At 30.2% G+C, this 17,638-nt stretch overlaps 1 protein-coding gene across 6 annotated transcripts in view; it reads right to left on the bottom strand.

Moving 5' to 3' along the window:
* Positions 1–1,249: 1,249 nt before the first annotated feature.
* Positions 1,250–17,638, bottom strand: part of LOC143232771 (protein kinase C, brain isozyme-like) — a 100,637-nt gene continuing 84,248 nt past the window's right edge. For 4 of the 6 annotated variants that reach the window (XM_076468606.1, XM_076468608.1, XM_076468610.1 and 1 more), the window contains exons 13-16: positions 16,299–16,379; positions 14,487–14,594; positions 14,201–14,341; positions 12,854–13,308 (exon numbers count right to left, since the gene is read on the bottom strand). In XM_076468606.1, coding sequence (XP_076324721.1) covers positions 13,147–13,308; positions 14,201–14,341; positions 14,487–14,594; positions 16,299–16,379 — 492 coding nt within the window. In that variant the 3' untranslated portion in view covers positions 12,854–13,146. Of the gene's footprint in view, positions 2,252–12,853; positions 13,309–14,200; positions 14,342–14,486; positions 14,595–16,298; positions 16,380–17,638 lie in introns of those variants that run through there. The other 2 variants (XM_076468607.1, XM_076468609.1) reach the window with 1 other exon arrangement.

Here is a 17,638-nt window from a genome sequence, read left to right as displayed (position 1 = left end):
TAACACAGAAAAAATAGATATATGAATAGCATGCGTTATGTTTTTTTGTATTATAATTTGGCACATTATACGACAATTTACAGTTTTACAGGTATGAAATTTGTTGTAATGAGGAAAGGATGCAAATGAAAGATTAACAGTTTTATAGGTTAAATAAAGTAAAACATGCTTCAATACAAATATCATTTTGGGTGTTAGGTTATATAATAAATTTATCAGTAACTCTGACGATAATTATGTCGATATCTTCCAGATACATCTCGAATCTATGTTCTTTACGTTTGCTTGTTTTTTTTAGTGGAGAATGGATAAATCATTTCCTATCAAAGAAGGGCACTGGCAGTTACTAAAATGTCCAAGAAATGAACTCAGTAAGAGTATCAGATTTTATTGACTAGTTTAAACACATTTGTTTCGGAATATTTTCAAGATTTCAAGTGAAACTCCACAAGTTTAGTTCATTGACGTAATTAAAACAACATTTTATATATTTCTAAGATAATAAAATGTTTTAGGTTTAAATCACAAAGTTGAAGGGTGTTGATGAAATGAAAATAAAAATGTTTGAGTTCTGTTAAACATGTAGATCTCCGTTTAATAGCATTTAAACTGTAATTTAAAATTAAAAGTCGCTAGTTCATAAATTACAAAAATAAGTACACAACGCTTAGCCTGGACTATTTAATTAAGTAGTACAACACATTACAAGCTTAAAGTGTAGTAGATTACATTCTAAATACTTTACATACGTTACTTAAGATGGTATATAATTTAACTAACTATAGACTCAATAAATAAATTAAAACGGCAAGTGTGAATATAATTGAAAGGAGTACAGCGTTTAAATAATTGCACAATAGTTTGAGTAAGTAACTAACGCTACAAATACATGTATGATATAAAAATAGTTCAAAAAGTGAAATTGTTAACTATAATTTCGAACAAAACTACTCATACGGGTTATTTAAATTCAAAATTAATAACTAGTGTTAGTTTTTTACTAAATAGTTCTATTGTAAAAAGTTATTTAAACGGCCGAGCCCCATATCTAGCTGTATCCATTGTTTGTTTGTTTTGGAATTTCGCACAAAGCTACTCGAGGGCTATCTGTGCTAGCCGTCCCTAATTTAGCAGTGTAAGACTAGAGGGAAGGCAGCTAGTCATCACCACCCACCGCCAACTCTTGGGCTGCTCTTTTACCAACGAATAGTGAGCTGTATCCATACGCTAGATCAGTGATTTTAAAACGTTTTTTTTTTTGGAACAGTTCATTTTTTATTTTTTTGTTTTTCATCCCACGATTAAAAATAAACATTATCCTGTTGTATCCTTTCAATAATTATAGAACCTTTCTGGAAGGGAATCCCGGGATCACCAGTGGACCCGAATCACAAATTGAGAACCGCTTGTTATATTCGTACAAAGGTATGATAGAAATTAGTTAGATGAACTGTTACATACAAACAAAATGTAGTGAACATTAAATGACAGGTGCAAGGTCAGAAAACTAAGTATTTTAAATATGTTGTTCTTGGTTATTCATACAATTTAAACATTGAGAATTTGTGTTTTGAAACTGATATTCAAAAGATAAATAAATTTGCGCATATACTTCATGGAATACATTTCTGTATCTACGTGTTTTCAAGAATTAAGGTAGGATATTCTTTCAAAATATTTCCACATTTAGATATACTATTTTGGAAATAAAAGGAACTTGCATGACGACTAAAGTGAGTTACATTGGGATGTACACGCACAATGGAAGAACAGATAGCTTAAAAATATTGAATGTTTGATTATATTTAAGCATGCATAAATAATTGATGTGTTTGAGTAAGGGTGGAGATAGAGTTAAAGGAACTGGATTCAGTGTTAGTTACGTTTCTTAATCCCAAGTTAAAATGCCAGGTGTTAAATTATATAGTATTAAAACAACGATAAAAAGAGTTAAAAGTTAATTGTGCTACATATTTGATTATGATTACACATTCAAGTAAAGTCAACCATTCCTTATATTGTGTGGAATTTAAGAATTAAATAACGTTTAGGTATGCAGTTTGAGATATTAGATAAGAGAGATATTTAACTAATTACGTTATACATGTTGAACAAACTCTGGATTAAGAAAGGAGAAGCCAAAAAATTCTGTCTGATCCAGATTCATCATAAATAGCTTATCAGTCGGTGTAAGATCTGTTTTGTCGGAAGTAAACTGCTTGTCAAAGTTGCTAACATCCTTGCGATGTCTCTGAAATCACAACGAAAAAATAACAATTACAAATAATATTTTGCCTGATCTAAGTTGATAACATTCACTATTTTGGGATCAGGAATTATTGCTTCTTAAATGACTCAGTTTCCAGTCTAAATTATTCGTCTAGAATTAGATCAAATACAAGTCTAGTAAAAAAGTTGAAGGTACTTGACAAAACATAAAACATTTTTATTTACACAAGGTTGGAACGTTTCGGAATACGCTTACCTCATCTTCACCGAAATCTGAAAATAATGTTACAATAGTATTTATTAACAGGTGCCAATCACTATTTTACTTAGAGATTCAGTAAAGTGATAAACGAAAATCTAACACACATTTTTTGCGAGTTTCTAAACAACAAATTTCAGTCACGTTTTACTGAAACACCATCCCCAAATTTCCCCTCATTAATCTGCCTTCTTTTTTATGCACTCGCAAACTTTGGTAATTAAAAACAACACTGCTCCTTGATAAACACTTCCTACCCTGTTTAGCTCAGGCTAATATATAGATCAAGCCTCCACATTAAACATTTATTTCTATAAATATTAAGCACCTACACTTCTACGTTTATGATTCGTGTATAAGTACACTTGTAGTGACTGTACGTTGGCAAAAATATACGCCACATATAGAGGTATTAAATAGAACCGGCCTTACTTAAAGTAGACTTAAACCCAACTTTTCATCTATTCAGTGACATATAAAAAAAAACACTTGTTACAATATTTCATAGAACGATTTTTCTATCATTATTACAGGATTATTAGACCCTGAACTCTACATTAAAGAAAGTTTATTCATAGCTAAGGACCGTCCTACTCTTAACAACTTACAAACCTCCTTAAATCTAACATTTTTCTAGATCACCACATGTAATACTCATCTGTTTATTAAGTGTAATTATAATTGTCTCATGCAACTTGTAATTCATGATGTATTCGTAAGTATTCTATAATCTGGTTTTCTTTCGCTTACCACTTTACTGAAACCTAAATTAGTGATTGATAATACTATGGCATTAGGTAATAAATATCATTGTGATGATCTTTTCTGATTTCGCTGAAGATGGAATAATTATATTCCGAAACGTTCGAACCTTCTGTAAATAAAATGGTTTTGTGTTTTATCAACCGTCATCTTTACTTTTAAATCAAAACCAACTAAAACAATATTCATATAAATTTAGACATTGTCTACAATACTAATTATCAAAATACTTTTTAAAAGTTTTCGTATGTTTCATTAGACACATACTTCTGTCTACCATGACATCATAGTTTTACAAAAGCATAAAATTATAGTAAAGAGTAGGATAGATGTCTAACTACGTAAGGAAGTTTATTCTTCGTAGTGTTACCAAAAAAGCCACTAAGGTACACTCAAATGACAAATTTCACACACTCTGTTCAAGATAAAACAAAACAAAAATAAACCGATATGAATAATTAAAGTGGTCATATTTTCAAATTAAAATTTTATTAACAACTAAAAACGTGTATATACATGTAAACAGTTGGTGGCAAAACCGTGGCAAAGAAACTATATAAATAATGAAATTACGAGATATGGAATATAACACTCGTTTGGAATTGTTAGATTTGCATAGCGACAAACCTATTCTTCTCCAAATTAATGACTGCGTCATCAGAATATTTACACTTGTGTGACACAACGTAATCCAAAACTTCAATCTTTAGGTGGTCATGATATAAAAACATTAACTATCTAGCGAGGTTTCTGATTTAAAGTTAAAAAATCGAACTAACTAGAACAATGTACAAATTAAATAATGAAACTTTCAAATGTAGGTGTAAAACAATGTGCTAGACACATTTGTAAGATATATTCAACTCTTTTAATGCTTTTCCTTAGTCTTTGAAAGAGAATTTTTAAAATTTCAAAATATAAGCGTTGTTCAGAACTTCTAAATACACAAAAATGTAAATTTTATCTGGTAAAAGTAACCAGACAATAGATATAAATTTTTTCTAAACATTCAGTAATAAGATAACTTATAACAGTCTTAAACTGTCAAAATAGACTAAACATATAGGTGCAAAACATGGAGACCATGGCGCCGTGATACACATTTAATTATAAGCCACCACATTAGCTCTGTATTTATGGCAGGAAGTTCAAACAAAATCATAGATGTCCAATGCCGTCATTGGTTAAAGATCGAAGTATACGTCGTTGGATATGTAAAAGTCCGAATGTTACATGTTAGCTTACAACTTAATTTCAAAATTAAGTTGATATTTTGGTTTATCTTGAAGTTTTATAATAAAATGAAAATGTGAATACTTCATTGAAAAATAAAGGCAATATACATATTTTTCGTTTAAAAAAAATTCGGAAGGATAGCTAAATGCTTAATCATTCTGAATTACTACATACTGGCATTTTATGTAAAACGCTTATTAAATCAGTGTTTTTTTATAATTTTGTTTGTTTTTGTTTTTTGAATTTCGCCCAAAGCTACACGAGGGCTATCTACGCTAGCCGTCCCTAATTCAACAGTGTAAGATTAGAGGGAAGGCAACTAGTCATCACCACCCACCGCTAACTCTTTTACCAACTAATAGTGGTATTGACAGTAACATTATAACGCCCCAACGGCTGAAAGGGGCGAGCATGTTTGGTGGGACGGAGGTTCGAATCCACGACCCCTTTTTTTTTTTTTATAATACTCAGTAGTTGCACACAGTATACAACAGAGTATGATTTTCGCTTTAAGAATTTTTTTTTTTTTAAATATGCTAACTTTTATGAAAGTTGTATTGAACAATCTTATTTTCAAAATTCGCATAAAAGTCTCCTGGAAATATTTTATATTTCTTATAAAAATTGGATACCGCCAAAATGTCTCTGAAGCAGCCACTAATTTTACATATAGGTCTTAAAAGTTTTGTGGGAGGAAGGCAGGCAGTCAATACCACCTACTACACACTTTCAGGCTACTCTTTAACAACGAATAGTGGAGTTGCCTGTCGCATTAGAATACTTCCATGGTTTAAGAGGCATGCTCAGTAACAAGTTTTGATCTTGCGAATTCAGTGCCCTAACCACCAGTCATATCGACTCTGTACGTAGCAATTAAGTCTTCGTTTTAACACATATAGAATTGTTCATTTAAAAGGTAAAATCAAAAGCAGACTGCTTTGCTTTGTAACAGGAAATAATACCTAACTGTACAACAGTTATTTAAAATTTTCAATATACAGATTCACAAAGCTCGAAAAATATATGTACAATCATTACCTATAAAAACACTACGCATAATACGAGAAATAACATTTATTTTCTTCACACATAATGTTGTAAAACTTACAGAATTTCTGAAACAGTGCTCATAGTGTATCGTACATGACTTGCACGTCTTTTAAGACAATTAATAGAACACATATTGAAACAAGTGTTATACTTAATCCCATTCTGCTAAAGCTAATACAAAAAAATTCGTAGTGCACATATACGATTGTGAATTCTTACTGAACTTATTGCAAATTGTGTTTAAAAGTTAAAGCATACTTATAAATTTAAGTATTGACGAAAAAAAATAATTTAAGGACATATAACTCCAGTTTGTTAGTAAATATTTTGGAAGCAGATTTAAGGCGTTTGTTCAGATCATATGTAAATAAATTACCAAACCTCAAGTAATGTTCAAGTTTCCTCTCTTCAGTGCTCTTAACAACGTACCATGACATCTTTAACATCAGTATCAATTATAACAATTTTAATGAAATATATAATAAATTATTGGTACATTAAATATAATGCTTAGCATTCACACTTTGGCATGACATTCAATATTCAAATTACAATGGTTTCCTTATACATGTACACCCCTGCCAGCTGCCTGTGTATAGACGATGTAAATACACAGAAAGGGGATAAAAAATATGTTAGAGAAAGGTTGTTCATACATACAGACATCACAGTAAATCATTCTGAAAATGTAACTATTATCAAGAACCACTTGTGTGAACAAAGTAAAATTTACATAATATACAAGTTTTAAAGTAAACGTTGAATATATATCAGATGTTCACAGATTTTATTATATATAATATATATATTATGAAATATTAAATAAATTCATCTTTGCATGAATGATGGAAGACAAATTACCCTGGTGTACCTTAACAGATTTTTAATACAAATAGTTAGGAGCAACTGTCTAAACAGATGCGAGATCTGTTAAAAATAAATGATACACTGCATTTAACATACTTTCCCACACTACATTATGAAACAAGCAATCAAACACATTTTTTCAAAATTTTAATGAAGTTCTTCATATAATTCACAAGAAAGAAAGGTTTTGAGGTTATATTTATTTTAATAAATATAATCTTATGGCCAAGCAATAGCATACTATGCTGTGGAATGGAAAGACCAAGATGAGAACTACATTATGTTACTGAATACATTTTGCTCTTTCAGTCTTGGGGGCACTATAATCAATACACTGTTGATTAGATGCCCTAAATCTAGAGAACTGTGTCTGAACTTACTTGTTAGCCCACATTTTGGATAAGGTGATGTTCACATTGTAATTGCCCAATAGACATAAAAATGTTTGTAACGTTTTTAAAACTCCATATCTCATTGCTTCCACATACACTGAATGTCAGAATATCATTACTTTTTTTTTTTTTGGAAAAGTATCATAACATTTAAACAATTTTTTTCAAATTTGATGTAGGCTCAGAGTTCACAAAATTCTATACTGGTCATGGGTAATACTAAAAACAGTGTGTAACCTATTACAAAGTTTACTTATATTAAGTTTTCAACTGTTTCCCCAACACTTACTCTTTATGATAAATAAAACTGTATTAAATAATTACTAATAAGATAAATGTTTGTGTCACAAACATCAAATTTGTTTTATTAATAACAATTCATCTTTCTTTTGTATATATTTCTTCACATAGTTTTGTAATATTACCACTAAAGAACTGAGCTTAAGGCTTCCAGTTCTTAATTTTTAAAATTTTACTTTCTTTGATCTTTACAGTGTGCAAATGATGTGTATGCAACTCCTCATCAAATTCTTAAGAGAGAAAATTTCTATGAAATACTAGAAATTCTCTTATTAAGTGAACAATTTTCTGAACCTTTTTAAATATTTGTGTCTTAGATAGTTATCACTAGCATACTGTAGCTGCTTTAGCATTGACTTCTAGTAGCTCCAATAATTTCAGAGTACTAGTGGGAGTTGGGGTTCACTATTTATTAACAACATGCTTATCAGTATGCAGATACTCATTATAGTAGTTAAAGTAGAGAGTTAATCTAACTAATTGTGTAAAGTAGCTGGCATAGTATTCTCTGTGTGGATGTGTGATTGTACTGCAAACTGTAAATATACATATAGAGACATTATAACAATCTCAATGGCTAGATGTATGATTGGAAGTTGAGCACTGGTCTTAAAAGATTAGTGTGAGCTCAGGATCTAGCTTTATTTAAAGCGGATTTATTAACATCATTACTTAGTGCAGTAAACACCATAGTATGAAAGATGTTTTCCTAACTAATTCCAAACAATAAAATGCATAAAATAAGATGTAAAAGCTCAGTTCAAGCACGTCAATACTTCTATAACTATATGTGTGTTTCATACAGAAAACTGTCATTATAACAATTAACTTGATGAAAGATCAATTTGTTCTTCCAATAACGTGCACGTAAGAAATCAAAATATTCTCCCTACAATGTTATATTTAATATAGTGAACAATTCTTTTGGTTATTTTAACAACACTGAGCTCACTTCACAACTAAGTTCCTTTTTTTTTTCTTCTATGAATAATGCTCACCACATGTTAAAAATTTCTAAGTAGTTCTAAATGGTGACACCAACTCATGACACTGATTTCAGTCACACTGAATGCCCTTTTAATACTAAATGTTAAAGATATCATAGCATTTCTTTATATTTTCTAACAATGTTGACATTTTTGAAACTATGGAATCCAGTTACAATCTTTCATTAATAGGTGAAAAAAGTAATTCAGTTTAACATCAATTTACTATATTTACTATGATTTTCATAGTAACAAGATTAACTTGTAACCAATATTTAGAAATAACACTCACTATCAACCATCCAGTTAACCTGGATACTCCATTGTGTATATATATACACACATTTTAAATTCACATAACATACATCTAATAAAAATTGTACAAAAGTGTTCAACAAAACAGTACAATAGTATTTTACAGAAAAAAATTTTGTGATAAAGGATATCCACTTTTTAGTCTGAGGCTTCCCCAAGACATTAAGACACCCTTTACTGAGTACCTCACCTAATTTAATAGAAAGTTTAAATAGTCATTCTGAGGTATTCTTACTTTCATTGTAATTTGTTCTTCAAAAAAAAAACAACAACATAATGTTGCATTTTTATATTTATTGCAATAAACAAACTTCTCACTCAAAACTGGCTTGTCAGGTACCAGGGAAGTTTTACACAATTTTTATACATGGGGTTATGGCTCCCCTGAATCTATCATGCATACTCCAGTTTGGGAACCACTGTACTAGAATATTCCAACCTAACTTTTCATTGAACTTATAATGAATTCATAAACAATAACCTCTACTGGAAAAAAAAACAAAAAAACATTTATTTACATGACTGGTTTTCTATATGAAAATCAGTACAAATGGATTCAATTCTAACACTCTGAAGCCATATATTCTCTAACAGCACACCAGGGGTCCACAGTATATTTTTTAAACACTCAGCATCTTGTTTACCTTAGCCTTCACAAGAATGGACATAACTCAAATAACATAATCAACCTTCAAGTGTGCTGTTGAAAGTAAACAACTCCCATGATTACTAAATTAAAACATTTATGCATGACAGATAAAATTTGACAGTCCAAAGATATTGCTATATATAAACAAAGAATATCAAAACTGGAATTTTTTGCAAAAAACAAATCAACAATTAATTGCAGTTTTTATTTTAAGAGATAAGAAACTTTCAGATCAGTTTTTTTGAGACTAGAATAAAACTACTTTTTAGTAACATGAAATGACAGACATTAAATAATCAACATCTCATAATAGCTTTTCAGAAATAAGAAAGTGTAAAGGTAATAAATTTACATATTGCATCTAAGAAACATTTAAATATGTATTAAAATGTAAATAATTTTATCAATCACAAATACATTACAGAACTCACATCAAGGAAGATAATTGTTTTCTCAATTATCAAAACATAACATAATTATCAATTATATTTGAGCAAGCTCAAAACTTTAGAGAATAAAGAATGAGATACGTACTAGATATAAAGTAGAAAAGTAAAATTTATTCATTTTTCACTTGCAGAGAAAAATGATTATCAAATGCAAATTATCTTAGTTTTGTGTAAACATTTTTACAACATTAAATATTTTAACAAGTGATTAATACACAAATATAATAAATACTCTGTAGTTAATAAAAATGGAGCTTCTGAAGTTGAAACAGATCAGAGCAACACTATATCTAAAAATAACTACACATTCATCACTGGTCACGTTACACAACATCAAACTTACTAAGTAAAGAACAAAATAAGAATTCATTTGAAAATAACAGTATTTTATCTAACTAGAAAAAAGACATGCATAATAAAACATTCATTTCAGGAAAATATAACAAGTTATATAAAACCTCAAACTAATAACTTTTCCAATGGTGCTGTGCTGTATCACATTTTCAATAAAGCAACATACAACAGGAGTTCCAAAAGTCATTTCCACTCTTCAGGCGACTACATTCAGATAATTAACAAATACAATGATGTGAAACTTTATGCAGAGACCAGTTTGACCATACAGAAGATAATGCATGTTACATCAAATTGTTCAAAACTGCTTGAATATAATTTTGGACTATGGCTTTATATCCTTAGGTAGCATGGAGTGCAACCTTAATGTCATTTTAAAACACACACAAGATAATCATGTGGATGTCTTCCATATGGAAAAAAGTTAGTGTACATACTGAGTTTTACAATGCTATCTCCATCTCTTTGTTGATGCAGTCACCTGAACAGTGAAAGCCATTTTTGAAATGCCATCTAATAGAATATGTTTATTCATATTTATTGTGCATAGTGGACTGTGTGGTTTGGCAATAAATAAATCCTATAATCAAGTTTAGTATAATATTATGTGTAATACAAGGCAAATGAGGAATGTTTTGAAAATTCTACTGATATTAAATTGTGGTCTTACAAGAAGAAATCAAGTTACACTTGTGCAATTTAATGAGGAATGTGTTTTAGTTTTTAATTCCAAAAAATCCTAAACTGTACCTGCACACCGTTTAATGTGAACTACATGTATTTATTACTTTTCACAGGTGTGTTTTCCATTTATATTTTGCTTGTTTTTGATGTATCATATCAAAAACATTTACAGAATATTATAATATTTAAAGTTTAAGCCAATCAACTTTAACATCACTCACTTAAGAATATTTCATAAAATTTCTCCAGTTACCTAGAATACGATGACTGAACAGTTAAAAAAAAAAATTGAATCAATACACATCAAAGCATAAGAAATTGAGCTTGGAACATTCTGCTATAATACACGTGTGCTCATTGATATGTTCTTCACTTGTTTGTTAGGTTTTAATCTTATATGACACCTGTTAAAACAGTATCAACAAAGTATTTCCTAATAATAAAATTTCTTTTTATAGACTTTAAATCTAAAATCTAAGTCTAAATTCATCTTAAAAGATTTTGATTAATGTGTCAATAAATTCCTTAGCATTTGAATCTGATGAAGCAATTTGTTAAGTCATTAATAGTGTATTAACTTGTTTGGTCTCTAAGTGAAAATAAATGACATTTTTAGACAGATATAATAGTATGAACAATGTGACAAAAAACACTATCACTGACTAAATAGCATAATTGCATAGATATCACACACAGTGAACTTTAAGATTAAGCATGTTACTATCGTTATTACAGTATACGAAAGTTAAAATTATTACAATTGATGGTTAGGTAATGCAGTAAGTGAACACTGAGATAAACAGTTAGGTACAAGACAGTTTTTTTACATTAACAGATATGTGTTACAATGTATGAGGACTAAGAAAAAGTATGATAACACCAACTTATTAGGTTTTAAACACTTAAATGACATGTTACAATTATCTAGGTAGATAATGTGTGAACATCAAGATAAAACACTAATACTGACCAGTCAGGTATGAGAGTGTGAACATCACAACAAAACACTAATATTTACTGGTTAGATATTAGAGTGGGAACATCACAACAAAACACTAATATTTACTGGTTAGATACCAAAGTGTGAACATCACAACCAAACACTACGTTTACTGGTTAGGTATTAGTGTGCAAACATCTACAAAAACCACACTCACTTGCTGGGTATTAGTGTTTAGAAACAAAAATAAAATATTAACACTGACTAGTTATGGATTAGTGTGTGAATATAATGATAAAACACATTGACTGATTACGAATTAGTGTTTCAGAACCATGATAAAACACTAAGCTGACTGGTTAGGCATTAGTGTGTGAAAAGCTATTATTTTACATTAAAAGTTTCCTTCAGTTGGTTAATATTAATGTTTTAGGCTCTATAGGAATAAACAGTTAGTGGGATTTTTTTCTGCTAAGTGATTGATTAGGTATTTATTAGACTGTGTGAACACTAAGATGAATCATGTTAATAATGATTTAGCTAAGATTGAAAGCAATGAACCTGTAACAATAAGATCACATTCAGAAAGAGCAAAAAATTCTGAAGAACAGTAGAAACTAGTGATACAAGAAACTTCATTCTGAAATCAGAAAAAAAATTCTTTAATATTTCTTCTGTGTAAAATCAAACTGAAACAACTGTGATTATCAAGTCTTAATATTACAGTGAAAAAGATGACACAGCAACACACTAATTATCATATACGTAAAAGTTGCACATAGTTTACGGAAGTCTAATAGAATTCTCTCCGCCATGGATGTTGTAGGACTATGATGTTATATTGGAAAATAACGTTTCATTCCACAGCATAACTAGCAAGCCACACCCAACCACCCACCTAAAAAAAATAAAATAAAAACAGCTTCTACTGCTTATCTTTTTTTCATGTTGAACAGGTACAGGGTATCTGATTTTTGTTATTAACATTTCCCAATTCCAATAATTCAACCTGGAGATCATTTGAAAATTTTCTATCTTTGTTTTTCATGTTTAATTACTGGCTGTATCATCATATGTAAGTTTGCTTTCATCTGCAGTTGTTCTCATTCAAGCTATTGATGTTATATCATTAAACAAATCCAAGGTACCTTATTTCTTTTGTAATAGTTGATATCATATTAAAGGCTGTAGCAGAGATTTTTTTAAAAAAGTATAACAAGTCACTGTAAAAGAAAATTAAACCCAATATATTAGTTTTATTTGTATGATAAGACTCTCAATGTAACTGATTGGACATAAAGTCATTAAATTAGACATAATAAGCCACTCAACTTTCATAGCTTCTCAAAACAATAATTAAACAAAAAAACAACAACAATGAATTTACTCCTTATTTATAAAGTGGAACTGTTTTGTACATAATGAATAACTTTAAATACTTATTTCATTACTTAGTTCCAAGGAAACATATATCTAAAGTCCACATGGAAAATAAATGTTAATTTCACATGCAAAGTACAGAAGTATGATGGGTAGAAAAACTGTTTCCATGGTTTCTGAAATGTAGCATTAGCCCAACAGCTAACACCTGATTTAGAGAACTTAGTACTGAAGTCAGACACTAGTGGGTTTAAGAAAAAATAAAAATTTAACATGAAGCTACATGCAGTAATACTAGGCATTTGTTGTTAGAAGACCAAAGCAAGGGTTGGCAAAAGTGAAACCTTCAAACTCGCTTCCTGTCAAGTTATTAATCACCACGCTATCAGCGGGTGTCAGGTTCAATATGGAGCTGGTGAAGATGGGGTCAAAATTTTCACCTGCCTTTGGATTTTTCTGTGCAGAAAAAAAAAGGAAAAGTAAACTTAAACAAAACATAGCAAACTCTACAATGAAGGTTGTTCCTGTTTAAAAACAACACAAAGAAATATAATGGCAACTATAAAAGAAAAATATAGCAATGACTCAAAACAAAAAAATGTCACTGAAGTTATTCTTCATTAAGAAGCAGCATGCAGCTACATAAAAGCAGAAGGCTCTAACATAACATTCAGTTACATGTTATTTCTGATATCTGTTTGTCTTTCATTCATTCAATTCTTGGAAGGTGACGTTGAATATAATTCATAACCATATTTGTTTATGTGCACCACTGTAAAAGATGACAGATAAATGGTGTGTTTGTGTCTTTATATATAGACACACACACACATTTATTTTAGTTTACATCACTTTTCTACTTTCTAAGCATGTCAATTTGAGCAAGTTTTCCACTTCCTGGGAGTGCAAGTTGTTAAAAAGTCAAATTTGGACAATGTAAGTCTGACAGATTTATGGCTGCTTTCAGTTATTAAACAACAGAAGCAACTACATGCATATTCTATTTTTATCAATCATTTGACTACAATGTTTCATAATGTGTTTAATATGTAGCAGTAACTTCAGCTTTCTGTAAACAGTATCATGAAAATAATTAATTATAAAAAGTTTGGAGGGCAATCTTAAAACCAAAAACTTTGTTCTCTGAAAAATCGTTTTTTTTGTAGTTTAATTGCTGTTTTTGCTATTCATTATGTAAGACTTCTCTTTTTATACATACACGTGTAAACTTATAGATCTATTCTTTATTTTTCCCGATAAGAAATGAAATCGAGTATTTAAAATAGCACTGAACTTGATTTTTGTTAAATTAGGTCATTTTATGGATATATCAGGATATAATACTTACAATTTTTGGTTTAAAAGGAGGCTGCACTTCTTTGTTTTCAATTTTGTCCCAATCAATTCTTCTAAAAAAAGGATGGCTTCTGACATCTTCTTCACCAGTACTGCCACAGCCAAGTCTTTTGGATGGGTTCTTCGTTAAAAACTGTGTACAAGAAACATGTGATAGCTAATACCAAATATTTACAGGATCATCAAGATAATTGTTTAGATAAAAAATTATCAATACAGATCAAATTATGTGAATAATAGACTTTCACCAGTCGATAAATACAAAAAGGTAAACTTACCGCTTTACATGCTTCCTTAGCTTCCTTTGAGAGAGATTTGGGGTACGAGACATTGTGGTCAGTGATGGAAGCAAACAGTTCCTCTTCATCTTCTCCATCAAATGGTGGCTGTAGCAGTAAATTAATATATGACATACAAGTAATTTTTATTGCAAAAGTCATGTAATATCCCATTACTACTGCCTTATATAAAAGCATACTTATACTGTCATTCACTGTTAATTCTCTGATCCTTGATTTTGTTAATCTAAACATTATTTAACAGATTGTAAAAAAAATCATAAATATGACATATAATAGATTTTGCTCACCACTTAAGTATGGTTAGTGATTGTGAACAATTCTGAAATGTCAAATTGTATACACTCCCAATATGCATGCACAAATGGTGACACAGACTCTGAAAGTGCATCACATCACAACAAAACACTAAACATTTAGCGTTTTCGGGTTGACTTTCATCAGAAAACTATAGATAACACCTGCATGTTTATTTCACCTAGAAAATTATATACAATAAAATGTCAGCTTTTTCTATAGCATTGCCCACTCTGTTGTCACAAAGGAGTGAAGGTGGTGGAACCTGTTACCAACTCTACTGGTTGTTCTTCAGCATGTGGACTAAAAAGCAAAACTTTAGTAATCAGTATACAATGTAAGAAAGTTAATTTGTTGATTATATATTGCTTTTCAAATTTTTGAGTACCCGTGTCCTGCTTATGTGCTTACATCTGATAGATTAAATATGTTAATGAAGAAAGTGTGTAAATGTTAGTGTGCATCCCCAAGTAGGTGAACAATAACACTATGTAACAAAATTTTTACTTTTTCTTGTTCCTAGGCAGAAACTGTTATATCCCAATTGCTTATGCCTAAAGTAAATGGGAAAAAAAAACTATTTTTCTCTTCAAGCTTACATTTTCTCCAAAAGAGAACAAAAATCAAATATTTATTTTTAATCATTTACATTCCATATAATAATATTCTTTATAATGACATTATACAAAAATGTTCTTTATTTAAAAAGGTTTGGTCATGCATATCATGCTAAATATTTCACTTGTTTTTATGTACACGTGTGTACAAAGATTTAGTTTTAATTTCACACACACATTTATTATCTGATAAAATCCTTAAATAATGAGCTTTTAATTCATAGGTTATTTCCAGTGTAGTTTGTTTGGCATGACACGATTACATTTTGGCAAGGCTGTTTCTTCCTGAACATGCTTCACTTCTCATTTATCAAACATCTATTCAGCAAATGTCTGAGCAACATTTGTTTCTCTCCTTTAAACTGTTGTAAGACAGACAAATCAAGGATTTATTTTGTTTATTAATATTTAATTGCATTTTAATGGATTTTTTTTTTTATTATGACTGCAGAAGGATCTGATACAAGTTAAATACAGAACTTTTGTTGTAAGAAAGAACTAACATATACAAATGAAACAAACTATTTGTAAGGTATGATACTTAAACATTATACAAATGAATTAGACCTTTCTTTGTAAGATATAAATTTTAAAGAAACTTACAGGAATTAATATGCTACAAATTACACAGAACTTTCCAACAGGCCACCCTTAAAAAAATATCAATACTATAGAAATATACCTAGCTTATATTATTATTACTCATCTAAAACCTCAACTTAGTGTAAATGTAACATTTTCTATATTAACCTATTTTAACTTTTTTGTTGCAAATATATGACAAGTTTTGTATTTTTATTGAACAACAAATATCTGATAAATCAATTTACACTTTAGTTTATCAGTTATAAAATGAAACAAATTCAATAATGCATACCTGCCCTACCAGCATTTCATACAAGAGAACGCCATAGGCCCACCAGTCCACAGACTTTCCATATGGCTGATAAAGGATAATCTATGAAAATATTTGTAGAGTTTCAGCTGTGAAGCAAATACAACATTAAAACTTAATGGATACTTTTATCTTCAACACTTTTTCTTGGAACACCTGGGCACAATGATTGCAGAAAGAAACACAAGCTAAAGTCAAAGGGATTGTGTTTTAATATTTACTAACACAAATATGTGGTTAGCCTCAACTAGCAATTTTTAGATTTTATATTTTAAATATTAAGACATTTCTAAATATGTATCATCCTTAAAAAATTTATTACAGTTAACAAAATAAATTGTATTAAACCAAATAATGTTTCTAGGACAATTTTCAAAGAGTGATCATAAAAGAAATATGATATAAATCATTTGATCTATGTACATATTTCTCAAAGTACTTGAAAAGTTATAATTTTTCTGCACTGTAAGATACATTTTCAATAAGTACTTACCTCCAGTTACAAGATTAGCTATTCTCGTTCACTATTGCCCTCTGAATGCAAACTTTTCTTTGTGAATGTTACAACTGACTCAACCTGTGAAACAGGATCATCTTACCAAGGACCAGAAAAAAGCCTGCAGAATGTGAAGTTTGGGATGTAAGACTTGTGGGGTCAAGGTTGATTAAGAAAGTAGAGAGAAGTGCATGAGAGATAAAAGCAGTTGTTATAACCTTGGAAACCAAAGATGATCTGGCCAAAAGGAAGCAATCAAAATGACCTGAGAGGTAGTGGAGTGAATAAGAGAAATCACCCTATGGATGGATGGGTACAAATAAAGATACTTGTATGACCAATACAGGCTGAAGGCATCAACTGCCAAAGCCTGTGGAAGAGATACAAGCAACCAAAAGAGAGGTAACTTGGCAATGAGACCCAAAGTAAGGTATTCACGAGGGTAGAGGCCTCACCAATAGCAAAGATTGCTGAAAACAACAGTATCTAATGCCCACTCCATTGGATACATCATGTCTGGGTGTGAAAGATGGTCCATGATGAGCTTGAAAGCACTCAGCACATGACGTGCAATAAGGTGAATGTAATGTAAATGGCCCCACAATAAGAGATCCAATATCCAAACACAAAGATCTCTGGACTTGTGGGTGATATATGCTACTACTATAGAATTATCCAAAGGAAACATCTCCAGGCAATGTCAGGCAAAAAGAAGGAAATTATGTAATGTCTGATGTGTGAACAGAAGTTCAATAACAGTGATAAGCAAAGTGCTTTCATCCATAGACCTCTGGCCTGAAGACTCCTGCTGAATGACCCATACTCC

This window comes from Tachypleus tridentatus, chromosome 11, assembly GCF_004210375.1.
Source record: "Tachypleus tridentatus isolate NWPU-2018 chromosome 11, ASM421037v1, whole genome shotgun sequence".
Classification (NCBI taxonomy): domain Eukaryota; kingdom Metazoa; phylum Arthropoda; class Merostomata; order Xiphosura; family Limulidae; genus Tachypleus; species Tachypleus tridentatus.
This window is presented reverse-complemented; position numbering and strand designations above follow the sequence as displayed.